This window comes from Peromyscus californicus, unplaced genomic scaffold (genome assembly GCF_007827085.1).
Source record: "Peromyscus californicus insignis strain IS unplaced genomic scaffold, ASM782708v3 Scaffold_17__1_contigs__length_78620276, whole genome shotgun sequence".
In the NCBI taxonomy this organism is placed as follows: Eukaryota; Metazoa; Chordata; class Mammalia; order Rodentia; family Cricetidae; genus Peromyscus; species Peromyscus californicus.
This window is the reverse complement of record NW_026294469.1, coordinates 14,627,096-14,641,263: the sequence shown is the minus strand read 5'-3', so window position 1 is coordinate 14,641,263 and position 14,168 is coordinate 14,627,096. Positions and strand designations below refer to the sequence as shown.

The following is a 14,168-nucleotide window of genomic DNA, read 5'->3' as shown; positions in this document are numbered from 1 at the left end:
GTTTATGGGGGCCACTCATATTCAAAACACCACACCCATGTTGCAGTGTTGCCCTTTAATGGCCGGATACTATTCCACTGAAAATGTAAACCTGTTCATCCACTACCAAACATAATGCTTCCTCTCCAGGCTGTGGTAAAGGATGCTGTGTAGGTGTGGTTACAAAGAGTTCCTTCAACATATTGGTAGTGTTTGCTCCATCTATTCTATCCATCCATTGTACTTTTTGTGTATTTAAAGCTAAGTTGCCTACCTCAGTAAAATTCCCCTAAATATAGGGCTAGCAAGATGGCTCCTCTGGAAAAGGCACATGACACCAGGCCTAATCACCAGAGTCTGACCCCAGGACCCATATGGTAGAGGGAGAGAGAACCGACTTCAGAAGGTTGTCCTCTGAACTCCACTCATATGCTCACACATGCACACACACACACACATGCACAAGTGTAATGAAATGTTTTAATTTCCCTAAATACTAGTCTACACATCAATGACTAGGGTTCAAGTATTTGCTTTTTCAAAGTCATTTTAAAAGGCTGAAAGAATGGGTAGTATGGCCCGAAAAGCACTTATAAGGAGCTGGGCATAGTGGCTCACACCTGAAATCCCAGCAGTTGAGAGGCAGAGACACGTACAGAGCTGGAGAGATGGCTCTAAGGTTAGAAGCATGTACTAACCTTGCAGACGACCTGTGTTCCATTCCCAGCACCCCGGGCAGCTCACAGCTACCTGTAACTCGAGCTCCAGGGGGATCCAACACCTCTGGTCTCCTTGTTCACCTGCATTTGCTTGCACATACCCCCACACAGACATATACACATAACTAAAAATAAAGTCTATTTTTTTAAGACACATGCAGTGCTGAAGATGGCTCAGTAGTTAAGAACACTGGCTGGACCTCCATTCCCTTGGGGACTTGGCCAAACCTTAGTGTGGACTCTCCCAGCCCTCCCTTCTAGCCCACTCTTATTCCTTTGTGTCAGAGGCCAAAAACACTCTCTATGTGGAACCCCCAGTTGTGGTGATATTGTGTTCCCCCAAAATATTGTGCACCCTAATAAACTTATCTGGTGTCAGAGGACAGAACAGCCACTAGATACAGAGGCCAGAAAATGGTGGCACACACGCCTTTAATCCTAGCATTCCAGAGGCAGAGATCTGCCTGGATCTCTGTGAGTTCAAGGCCACACTGGAAACAGCCAGGTGTGGTAACAAGAACCTTTAATCCCAGGAAGTAATGGCAGAAAGCAGAAAGATATTTAAGGCGTGAGGACAAGGAACTAGAGCTGGTTAAGCTTTTAGGCTTTTGAGCAACAGTTCAGCTGAGATTCATTCTGGATGAGGACTCAGAGGCTTCCAGTCTGAGGAAACAAGATCAGCTGAGGAACTGGCAAGGTGAGGTGGCTGTGGCTTGTTCTGCTTCTCTGATCTTCCAGCATTCACCCCAATAACTGGCCTTGGGTTTGTTTTTATTAATAAGACCCTCTAACAATTCATGTTACACCCAGTGACTGCACATGGCAGGGACTCAGGTTAGGTGATTCATACCATCCTTCCTGTCCTGCATTACAGTCTTTCCATTCTTACCCTCAGCGGAGTAACCATGTGCTTACAGGTGCCCTCCTCCCACCTGAACTACATTCACTGGAGACTCCAGCTCTTGGTACAGACCCAGAGTCCCCCAACCCATTCCATCCCTGTCTCTGCAGATCACTTTGTCTTACCACAACCTACTTACAGGGGTCTCTCCTCTTACCACACTTGTTATTCTGCCTCTGGTGTGGACAGGATCCCCTTGGCTCTTTGCCACACTCCCTCTCAGATTTTTCTTCTAGCCCATCTCTGTTCCTCTATGCTACCCACTGACCTGCATGTAGGAGCACTCTCTACCAAGCAACTCATAGCAATCACACTTTCCTAAGATCCAGAGAGGGCAACAGAAACTAAGGAATGGGAACACACACCAAACAAAGACAAGACCAGATATCAATACCTAGAACCACTCAAATTAGCCAAACTTCAGACACCTAGACACGAAAACAAAAGCACAAATATTGACAGTCAGGACAATACACCTCCACCAGAATGCAGTACCCTACTACAGCAGGCCCTGAGAAATGCATTGTAGCTGAATCACAAGATAAGGACTTCAAAATAGCCTTAATGAACATGTTCAAGGACCTTAAAGAGGATACAAATAAATCCCTTAGTGAACTTCATGAAAACACAAACCATGGACCAAAATAATGAACCCAATTCACAAAGTACAAGTAATAGAAATAGAATCACTAAACAAAACCCAAACTGAAATAAAAATTGGAAATGAAAAATTCAGGAAATCAAAATCCTTAAAGGTAAGCCTCATCAACAGAGCGCAAGACATTAAGAAGAGTCTCAGGCATGGCAAATAAGGTACTACATAGTCATCAAAGAAAAATATACCAAGAGTATAGTACAATTCTAAGCATTTATGCACCAAACACAAGGATATCCAAACTCATAAATGAAACACTAATACATCTAAAATCACATATTGGACCTCACACAGTGAAAGTGGGTGAATTCAACACTCCACTCATGCCAATAGACAAGTCTTCCAGGCAAAAACTAAACAGAGAAATGCTGGAGTTAAATAATATCATAAATCAAATGGACCTAGCAAATATTCAGAGAAGATTTTACCCAAACGTAAAAGAGTATACCTTCTAATCAGTGGTAAGAAATAATCAAACTCAACACTGAAACCAATAAAATGGCAAAGAGAAAAACAATACAAAGAATCAATGAAATGAAGTTGGTTCCTTGAGAAAATCAGTAAGATTGATAAATTCTTAGCCAAATTAACTGAAAGATGGAGAGAAGACTCAATGAGATTAGAGATGGGAGGAGAAACAACACAGAGACACTGGGGAAATCCAGAGACTCGTAAGCCCACACTCCACCAGACTGGAAACCTAGAAGAAATGGATACATGTCTTGATAGGTACCACCTACCAAAGTTAAGTCAAGATCAGATAATCAATTTAAACAGACTCACAACCCCTAGTTAAGCAGAAGCAGTAATTAAAAGTCTCCCTCCCCCCCAAAAAAAAAGCCCAGTGCCAGATGGATTCATTGCAGAATTCTATCAGACCTTCAGTGAAGAATTAACACCAATACTCTTCAAATTTTTCTGCAAAATAGAAACTTTAGGAACACTGCCTAATTCTTTTTACAAAGCCACAATTATTCTGATACATAAACCACACAAAGACCTAACAGAGAAAATTACAGACCAATATCCCTTTTGAACAAAGGCAAAAATCCTCAATAAAATACTTACAAGCCAAATCCAAGAACACATCAAAAAGATTACCAAGATCAAATAGGATTTATCGCAGAGATACAGGGGTGGTTCAATATTGGTAAATCAATAAACATAATCCACTACATAAACAAAATGAAAGACAAAAACCACATGATCATCTCATTAGATATAGAAAAGGCCTTTGATAAAATCCAACATCCCTTCATGATAAAAGTCCTGATGAGTCAGGCGTCATGGTTCACACCTTTAATGCCAGCACTCAGGAGGCAAAAGCAAGCAGAGTTCTGAGTTTGAGGTCAGCCTGGTCTAAATAGAGAGTTCCAGGACAGCCAGAGCTACACAGAGAAACCCTGCCTCAAAAAAAACCATACACACAAAAATAAGGCCCAGAGAGCCAGAGATATAAGGGATATACCTCAAAATAATAGAGACTGTATACAGTAATCCCACAGCCAACATCAACCTAAATGGAGAGAAACTCAAAGCATTTCCACTAAAATCAGAAACAAGAAAAGGATGTCCACTCTCCATACCCCTTCAATATAATCTTAAAGTCTTAGCTAGAGCCATAAGACAACTGAAGGAGATCAAGAGGACACAAATAGGAAAGAAAGAAGTCAAAGTACCTTTATATGCAGGTGACATACTTTATGCATGAGACCCTTAAAACTCCACCAGGAAGCTTCTACAGCTGAAAAACACGTTCAGCAAAGTAACTGCATACAAGATTAACACACAAAGATCAATAGCCTTCCTATATACAAATGACAGACTGAGGAAGAAATCAGGGAAACAATACTTTTCATAATAGCCTCAAAAACTATCTTGGGATAGCTCTAACTAAGCAAGTGAAGGACTTGTATGATAAAAACTTTAAGACATTGAAGAAAGAAATTTGAAGAAGACATCAGAAGATGGAAAGATGTCCCATACTCATGGATCAGTAGGATATATAGCAAAAATGGCCAGTCTACCAAAAGCAATCTACGGTTCAGTGCAATCCCCATCAAAATTCCAATACAATTCTTCACAGAAATTGGAAAGACAATTTTCAGCTTCATACAAACAAACAAAACAGGATAGCTAAAACAATCCTGAAAAAAAAAATTCTGGAGGCATCACCATCCCTGATTTCATGTTGTACTACAGAGCAATAGTAATAAAAACAGCATGATATTAACATAACCTGTAAGCAAGCCCCGATTAAATGCTTTCCTTTTTAAAACTTGCTGAGGTCATGGTGTCTCTTCATAGCAATAGGACACTGACAAAGACACCAAGGATATAGTGTCTTCCCGACACAATTGGACTGATGCACATATGAATTCACAGAGACTATGACAGCATGCACAGGGCCTGTAGAGGTTCAAGCCAGTTGGGGTCCCATTGCTGAGAGTGGAAACGGACACTAGCTCCTATCCCTAACAAATAGGCTGTCAATCTCTGTTGTTCGAATCTTAGACGGTCTTATAATAAACCCAGAGCCAGATATCAGGGTGAAAGCTGAAAGATCAGAGAAGCAGAGCAGCAAGCCACTAGTTCTTACCTCTACAAAATCCTCAGCCTCAAGAGAGTGAGTTCCTGTTTCCTCATGCCTTACTTTTCTCTGCCCAGACATTACTTCCTGAGATTAAAGGCTTGTGTGCTTCCCAGTACTGAGATTAAAGGTGTGTGCCAACACTGCCTGGCTCTGTTTCCAGTGTGGCCTTGAGCTCACAAAGATTCAGATGGATCTCTGCCTCCCGAGTGCTAAGATTAAAGGTGTGTGCTACTACTGCCTGACCTCTATGTCTAATCTAGTGGCTGGCTCTGTCCTCTGATCCTCAGGCAAGTTTATTAGGGTACACAATATATCACCACAAATCTCCAATTGGCATCTGCTTGCAATGGAAGAATTAGTTTTCTCCAAAGAAGCCTCACTGGATACATTCAGCACATTTGAGAGACCAGTATTAGATGGCCAATACAAAATGAACTTAATGGTATACATTTGTAGACTTTTTATCACATATTGCTTTTTTTTTTCAGTTTTGTGTCTTACTGGTCTTTTGTTTATATATTATGATTCCCAATTTGTGTCCTGATGGATTTTATTTTTGTGTGCATATTTCTTGTGCTTTTTCTTTCTTTCATTTTAAATTTTTTTTCTGATGTTTGTCTGTTTTCTAAAGAGAAAGAAAGTGTAGTGTTGTAGGTGGGAAGGTTGGGAGGACCTGGGAGGGGAAACCATGATCAAAATATATTGTAAGGAAAAAAACATATTTTTAATTAAGAAAAAAAAAGCATTGGCTGTTTTTGCAGAGGATCTGGGTTCCATTCCCAATATCTACATGGTGCTTAACTTCCACCTTTAACCCCAGTTCCAGGGGAACCAACATCTTCTTCTGGACCTTACAGGCACCAGGCACACAAGTGATAGGTACACAGATACGCATGCAAGCAAAACACGCACATACATAAAGTGTCATTCAAAAAATAAAGGCCTATGTCGGGAGTATGTTCACTACAGAAAACCTTTTCTAAGGGACATAAAATGATGTGGTTTGGTTAGGTCATTTGGTTTCCACAAAACCAAAGCCATCAGCACCACCCAATTTCATCACTTGGGGTAACCAGGACTACATAATAGTTCTTTACTTCCGTCCTCCTGCCCAAAGCAGGACCATACCTATCTGGCATCTGATGGCTGGGGTCTTAGTAACCCTCTATTTCTTTCCTGTAAGTACCCCTGGAGCTCAACTCTCTACGGTACCCATTTGCTTTCTGCTGACAGGGTTTCATTGTGTGGCCGATTGTCCTGGAACTCACTATGCAGAGCAGACTGATGTTGAACTCACCAAGATCCACCTGCCTTTGCCTCAGAAGTGCTAGGATTAAAGGCGTGCGCCGCCACCACCCAGGTTTGTCTCCATTCTTTATCCTGGTTTTAGTGTTGAGCCTGCCTCTTGCAGCTCATGGGACTAGCTCACTCAGAGACAGCGGCAGGCGGCCTGGAAGTTGTCCACACAGCCGCCAGGATCCTGTCAGAAAGCCACTGCATGACTTGAAGAGCCTGACTTCCTAGATGTGGTCCTCCTGAGTGTGGAGGCTCAAATAGGGCCAGAGAATCTGAGCATGCTCTACCCAGCAGGGCTGTGTAAGGGGATGATTTGACCACGGGTGTGGTTGCCAGGGGTTTGGAAGGGTCTACACTTGGCTGTACTTTGATCTAGCAAGGGGGAGAGGTCTTTTGCCCTGCCCCTTGGCATTGTTATAAAAAGCCCGTTTGAAGAGGCAGAAGGAGCTGTTGGGTATTGACTCAGGTCCTCCTGAAGCAATCCTGTGTTTCTGTCTTTCTCTTCTTCACTATCTCTCTATCTAAAAGTTTCTTACCCCTCTCCCCTCTTCATAGAAACCCTTTAAAGGGTGGGAGCTGGCCTCTCACAGATGGCGCCAGAACTAGGAACTTAGGTGCAGAGGAAGTGAGAGTAGGGAACACCGGGGAAGCAGTTGGACATGTCTGGTTTTGTATTAAGATTGAGGCGGTGGTATTTTATTTTTTGGGAGCAAAATCTGTATATAGAAAAGTTAGGCTGCAGCAATATCTCTCTCTGTCTAGGTTTCTCTCTTTCTCTCTCAGTCTCTATCTACTAAATTAGATCTAAAAATGGTAGTATAAGTAAGTCATAGAAGTTTTTTGAAGTTTTAGTTTGAGAAGTGTAGGCTTAGGTACATTAGGGTAGAATAGCCTTTAGATATACAGATATTGTGTAGGCTTAATAGGGAGGAACTTAGGGTAAGAGCAGATTTTTCTGGAGCAGGACCTGGAGCGCACAGGGCAGCATCCAGGACTGAGCAGACACTGCAGGCCTGGCAGTCCGAAAATGAAGGGTAGCTTCAGAAACTGCCAGCTTCAAAGGCCCCCACCGCAAACGGCAGCAGCCAGGCATCCGCAGCTGAAACCCTCAGGGCATCACAGCAGTGCAGGAGGCAGCCGCCAGAGCCAGCGCAGGCAGCAGGATTCTGCCTGCTTTCCACCAGGAAGGAGTTGCAGAGGAGAGCACAGTCAGTCAGCCAGCTGGAGAGACATGGCTTGAGCAGTGGTGAGCAGCGGAGACTGTAGAGATGAGGCTGCTTCTCTGGGCAGAGAAGCGGGGTCAGCGGCTGGACGAGCAGCTGAGATGCGTTGGAGCCCAGGGAACTGCTGGGGTGAGGCAGAGAAGCTGGAACCTAGGCCAGCCCAAGCTCCCAGCAAGTGGAGCCTTGCGGCTGGTTGCGTTTGGCCATGCAAACAAGGCAGAGCATGGTATGCAAGGATCACTGGGAGAGCAGGTAATATAGCCATGACCGGCCGTGGCTGTGTTTTCTCCCAAACCTGAGGTGCTGAGCAAGGGGCTCCCAGTGGAGCCAGTAATGGGACCCGAGGAAGCCGCAGTACATAGCAGCTAAGTTTCCTAGGGGACCTAGGAGGGCTGCTTGAGAACTGTAACTTGTAGCAGCAGGGAGGCATTCAACTATGCAGCAAGGTGGTTGGGAGCCCCCAGGGCCTCAGGACTGGGATTGTAAAAGCCAAAATGAATGAAGCCAGCAGCTAAAGTCACTCAGTTTCTGTCTGTTGGCTGTAAGAAGGTCTGTTTTGAAAGGACTCTGCCCTAGCCAGCTAGCAGCTTTTGCCCTGAAGCAGTTTTCGCCCAGGGGAAAGCTAACTGAAAGTGTCTCTGTGGCTGAGACTGAAAGTTTCAGAGACCCTCGTTTGAACTAGAATTGCTAACTACAAAAAGGTTTTGGTTATGGGTTCAGTGGAACATTAAGACTGGTATCAAAACTTACTTTTTGAACTCTTCAGACTTCAAGAAATAAGATGGACAGGAGTGATTCAATTGCAATGGTACAATTTTGACTTTACCTACACATATATATTCTATCAACTGTGATGACTTATGAATTATTTTGTGTATGCAAATATGCTTTATTAACTGTGGTGATTCACGAATTGTTTTGTGTTAAAAATGGAAGTGTTTAAATGGAGAAGTTTGGGTTTTTTCCTAACCAGGCTCAAGATGAAGCTTAAAAAAATTATAAAGAAAAGGGGGAGTTAATATTCCTTAGTCTCTTTAATTTTTAAAAAAAATATTTTCTTGTCCCTTGAGTGGACTGATGTTAACTTGTGTTAATGTACCTGATGTTTGGTATAGTTCTATTAAGAAATTGTTTTTGGATGTTTGCTAAAGTCTATGAGATGTAAATAGTTCTGTTAAGAGATTGCTTTTGGATGTTTGCTAAGTCTATGAAGTGTAGAGTTTGCTTTTGGATCTAAGTTTATAAGAATTGTAAATATGTATAGTCATATGCATGCTAGAATTGTGTTAACCTGTTGATATTGATGAACCATTGTTTGGTAAAGCTAAGGGAGTCTTTAGGTTTGATGTTGTTGCATCAGGAGTTTACTAATTTATTTGATGTGGTTGTGTCAGGAGCTGGTTGATTTAAAAAAGGGCTTGGTACAGCTAAGACTGCTATAGACATCTTAGATCCATTCAAAAAGGGCATTCCATCTTGGTCATCTTCTACCCCTTTACTGGGAGATGTGGCAGCCCTAGGGAGCAGGAGTATTGCTAGTTAATTTTAGCTATTTGCAAGTTCTTAGTGAAAAAGCTGATTCAGAGTCACATAGAGTTAAATTCTGTATCCCCACTTGAGATTTGTATTATTAAGAAGGGGGAATTTGTGGAGGCCCAAATTACTCAGGGTCCTAGAATCTGAGCTTGCTTTACCCAGCAGGGGCTGCATAAAGGGATGATTTGACCACAGGCGTGGTTACCAGGTGTTTGGAAGGTTCTACACTTGACTGTACCATGTGCTTTGATCTAGCAAGGGGGAGGTCTTTTGCCCTGCCCCTTGTCATTGTTACAAAAAGCTCTTTTGGACTTCCAGCCCAGTAGATGATGCTGCCATGGCGTGTAATGTGTTGTACCCCCTCTACCAGCTGGGTGGCCCCCAGCTCCGTGTATTCTGAACCAACTTCATCCAGCTGGTGTGGCCTGATACTGCCCTGTCTGAAGATACTGTGCAATTCCGGATCCCCATGGAGATGACCAGGGTGGACCTCCGGAATTACCTGGAGCAAATTTACAACATTCCTGTGGCTGCAGTGCGCCCATGGGTGCAGCATGGCTCCAACAGGAGGAGAAACAACAAGAATGTAAGGATCAAGACGCCAGACTACAAAGTGGCCTACATGCAGCTGGCCCATGGGCAGACCTTCACCTTCCCAGATCCCCCCCCCCCCCCCCCCCCCCCCCCCCCCCCCCCCCCCCCCCCCCCCGAGAAAGAGCCCAGTCCCCGGATGCCCTGGTATCCCTTCTTGGTTTGGCCTCTGACCTGTGATAATGGGGCTGGGCCCCAGACCTAGTGAGCACAGTGGTTCTGACAAACGCAAATAAAAATCCTTTGTGGAGGAAAAAAAAAAAAAAAGCCCTTTTGAAGAGGCAGAAGGTCCTCCTGAAGTTATCCTGCCTTTCTATCTAAAAGTTTCTTATTCTTCTCTCCTCCTCATAGGAACCCTTTAAAAAGTGGGAGCTGGCCTCCCACAACTGAGTGTAGCACATTAGTCCCTCTATTGTTACAGCAGTCTGAATTCACTAGCAGCTCAATGTGTTCCATCATTATGAAGACGGGCTAGATTCAATGAACCAGAAAACCTGTACAATTAATAAGGGCCCCTATATGATCAGGACACCATGAGCAACAGACCAACTCCCTGTTCCAACTACTGTGTGGACATGAGGTCTTTTGCCATGTGGACTCTAAGGTCATAGTTACTGAGTATAGAAATAAAAGGCTTCCCAAGTGCTGGGATTCCTGTTGTGAATCACCATGCCCACTCTTGTGTGTGCCTCGAGGACCACACTACCCATTCCATGGGCTTTTCAAAATGGCACTGAAAAAAATCATTGTTGTGCACGAGGCTGGCCCAGAAAGACACTTCAGAGTTTAAAGACTCCAGGAAGGCATCAATACAAAACATGGTATTGATGATATTGAAGTGGTGTGCTCAAGCAACTATCCAGCTGTGCCACAGGGCTTCTGAAGCTTGAGGGTGTTTCAGTCACCTGTGCCGCAACCCGCGCAGCTGGAGCACGAAATCTGGCGAGGGACGCCGAGGTTAAACAGCACTCTAGACACCCAGTTTCAGTTCGTCAGGGAAGCAGCTCTTTATTGTACCAACATGGGCTTATACACCCCTCTAACAGCAGGAGTCAAGGAATGGTTACTCTGTATCCGTAGGCAAGCCGGACACTGTTTTCCAAACAGGAAAAACCACAGGGGAACTGATCCCCAGCACCCTCCGGAACCCAACTGCACATTTTTACACAAACAACTGGGACAGGACAGAAAAGGGCATTTAAGATTAAGGCGGCAAACTCACTGCTGCCGACAACCTGGAGATGGTTGAAGCAGATTTCCTCTCTGGGCCTAACATCCCTGGAACTGATACCAGTGGATGTGGATGTATGGTGCAGGAGTGGGGTGGGGAGGGAGAGCTGAGGGCTGAGGTCACAGTATGACAGGAGTGCTGTCAAGATCGGGGCTGGTGTTCCTTGGAATTTGTTTCAAATATTGTCTCAGGCTCCCAACTTCCAACAAATGCAAAACTCTAGGACCAGGACCAGTTATCAGTTTATAAGCAGCTGTCGAAGTGATGCTCGTGCCATGTTGAGTCTCAGCCTTGCAGCCATCTGCAGACCCACATCTTCCCCAAACCTCTCCCAAGCTCGCACTATTACTGGCCTTCCACATCCCGATGTCTCCAGCCCCTCGTTTCCCTCTGCAGTCTCCCTGAGGACGCACGTCCTTCACTCTCATTGACATCAGCTGTCATCTAAACTCGGGTCGCTTATTGTCCAGCCTCTAATTTATCTGCATCTGGAAATGATACTTGAAGCTTTTATTTTATTTTATTTTTTTAAAGATTTATTTATTATGTATACAGTGTTCTGCCTACATGTATGCCTGCAGGCCAGAAGAGGGCACCAGATCTCATTACAGATGGCTATGAGCCACCATGTGGTTGCTGGGAATTGAACTCAGGACCTTTGGAAGAGCAGCCAGTGCTCTTAACCACTGAGCCATCTCTCCAGCCCCATTTGAAGCTTTTAAAAGAATTTCAATGCTTTTCTTTAAGGGAAGGAAGGAAATGGCTGAGCCCAAGCTTACAATCACCAGCCAAGTTCTGGAATACTTGGCAGCTGGTAGGAAGAAGAGGTCAAGACTGCACGCTGTGTGGTGTGCTCATTTAGAGGGAGTGTAAAAATAAAAATTGAACACTCTGGGCTTCTCTGTTATTTCCTCTACCCCCAGCCTCTGAAGAAAGTGATAAATAAGAAAGTATCTCAAAGAAGGTGCTTTGCACACCGTCTGAGTGTAGACTCCAGAAGTCCACCTGCTGGAAGCTTACTGTCTAGTGTGGTGATGTTGACAGCAGGGGAACCTGTGATCAGGCCTTTAACAGGGAGTGCATTCTCATTAGAGAGTTGTTTTTTTTTTGTTTTTTTTGTTTTTTTTTTTTTTTTTGGTTTTTCGAGGCAGGGTTTCTCTGTAGCTTTGCGCCTTTCCTGGGACTCACTTGATAACCCAGGCTGGCCTCAAACTCACAGAGATCCGCCTGGCTCTGCCTCCCGAGTGCTGGGATTAAAGGCGTGCGCCACCACCGCCCGGCTCATTAGAGAGTTTTAAGCAAAGTGGTACCTCCCCTCAAACGCTCTTGCTTCCTGTCCCATCATGTGATCTCCCTGCTCCAGACACATTGCTCACTACTGTCATCCCACCCACAAGGCCCTCACCAGAACCAAGCAGATTCCAGGGCCATGCTCTTGAACTCCAGAACCCTGGTTTTTTCTATGCTGAGTTCCCATCCGCTAGCATTTTGTTATAACACCAAACAGACACGAGAGAGCTAAAGACTCAACATAATGCAAAATCAGACAAATATAGCCATGAAGAACAAATGTTCTCAATCTGGAACACACAGAGGTACATCTAATTGTCTCTAACAGCATGCACAAGGGTTCTGGGGGTTTATAGATGTACTATATAACAAGGGAAAGCATCCAGAGCCTTCATAGGATAGTGGAGGGACTGAGACCCAGATAGGGAAACTCATTCAACCATGAAGGTAAAGAAAGGGGATCGATTCACACACGGACATTTTAGGACGCATCAGGGATGGCGGAGTGCCCCCGGTTTGTGAAGTCTGCCAGCACACATCTGTGAACCCTGAAAATCTTCACAGTGTGATCTTCGCCACAGCTTGCGAACTGCAACCACTCAGTGCTCTCTCTCCGCTGAGTGTTCCTCCTGCTGCAGTTCTTCCAGGACAGCCTTCTGACACCAAGCGTGTGACTTTGGCTGCAACCAAGACAGAGAAGTCATAAGGTCGGCACAAGCCATGACTGCAGAATACCCCACGGGAAGTGCGTTTGCACAATGATGTAACCAGGGGGCCCGTACAGCTGTTCTAACACGGATGGAAGTCTAATACCCCAGTAATTTTATTCTATATTGAAAGTATCTTCCTCTGTTTACTTTCAAAACAGACTAATACCTCCTCACTGGCCAATGACACTGCCAAAACTGTCACATGTTTCAAGCATCAGTAGAATGACTGAAATGACCTTTGTTTTGTTTTTTGTTTTGTTTTCTTTCTTTTTTTTTTTTTTTTTTGGTTTTTTGAGACAGGGTTTCTCTGTGTAGCTTTGCGCCTTTCCTGGAACTCGCTTTGTAGACCAGGCTGGCCTCGAACTCACAGAGATCCGCCTGGCTCTGCCTCCCGAGTGCTGGGATTAAAGGCGTGTACCACCACCGCCCGGCTGTTTTGTTTTCTTAAGGTAGGGTTTCTCTGCATAGCCCTAGCTGGCCTGGAAACCAGAGATCTGCCTGCCTCTGCCTCCTGAGTGCTGGCCTGAAATGACTATTAAGGCCTCAGAGGCCAGCAAGACGTCTCAGTAGTTAAGGGCGCTTCCAACAAACCAGTCGACCTGTGAGAATCCAACTCCTCCAAGTAGACTCTAACCTCCACTCACACCATTTCATGTATATGCTCATATACAACACAAACACACATGTAAGTAAATGCAAAATTCCTTAAACTCTAGTCTTTCAAGATACCACCACTGGACGTATTTCCATTTTGTAATAGAGCCCAGGTTATTCTGTTCTGCTGACAGTGCCAGGAGATGGATGCTGGGTAAAAGAAAGACGCTGTAAACCCTCAGCGAACCGCACAGTGAGAGCCACACTCTTAGGGTGACCTAACTGCAGGGCACTGGGCAAGATAACAAACTCAACAGGAACAGGTTCCTGTTCCCCACAGGGCCCCAAAAAGCAGTCCTAAAATGCCGCCAAACCAATTAGCCATGGGTCTTGGAGAAAGTACAGTACTTTCCGTGTCAAACTTGTAAACACACACTCAAAATGAATGAAGTCCAGGGCAGCGGGTCAGCAGGCAAGAATGAGGTGCAAGTCTGAAGAAAGGGGATTGACAAACCAGCCTGAGTGCATACGAGCCTTATGGTACAGGAGACATAAGGTCTTTTCACTGAGACAGAGCACACAGACAGGATTCAGCCCAGGCAAGTTCGGTGAACTGGAGTTTACTGGGCTTACTCAAAAGAGCTTGGGAGACGGGTGGGCAACTACACATCTGTCAACTGTTCACCTTACATAATTTCAGAGAATGAGGGCCTCCCGAGGCTCCCCTGAAGGTCTGGTGCCCCCATACAAGGCATGCTAACAGGCCTGCTCTGCTTCAGCACAGGGAATCATGTCCAACCCAGAGATGTCAGATGTCACAGCTAACAAAAAACAGCCACAAGATGGTGCT

At 44.7% G+C, this 14,168-nt stretch overlaps 1 protein-coding gene and 1 pseudogene across 1 annotated transcript in view; one reads left to right on the top strand and one right to left on the bottom strand.

The window, feature by feature from the left end:
- Positions 1 to 6,838: 6,838 nt before the first annotated feature.
- Positions 6,839 to 9,563, top strand: LOC128113075 (39S ribosomal protein L23, mitochondrial-like; annotated as a pseudogene).
- A 912-nt stretch (positions 9,564 to 10,475) lies between these two features.
- Positions 10,476 to 14,168, bottom strand: part of Elp2 (elongator acetyltransferase complex subunit 2) — a 39,455-nt gene continuing 35,762 nt past the window's right edge. The window contains exon 22 of the mRNA XM_052741678.1: positions 10,476 to 12,694. Coding sequence (XP_052597638.1) covers positions 12,496 to 12,694 — 199 coding nt within the window. The 3' untranslated portion in view covers positions 10,476 to 12,495. The remainder of the gene's footprint in view (positions 12,695 to 14,168) is intronic.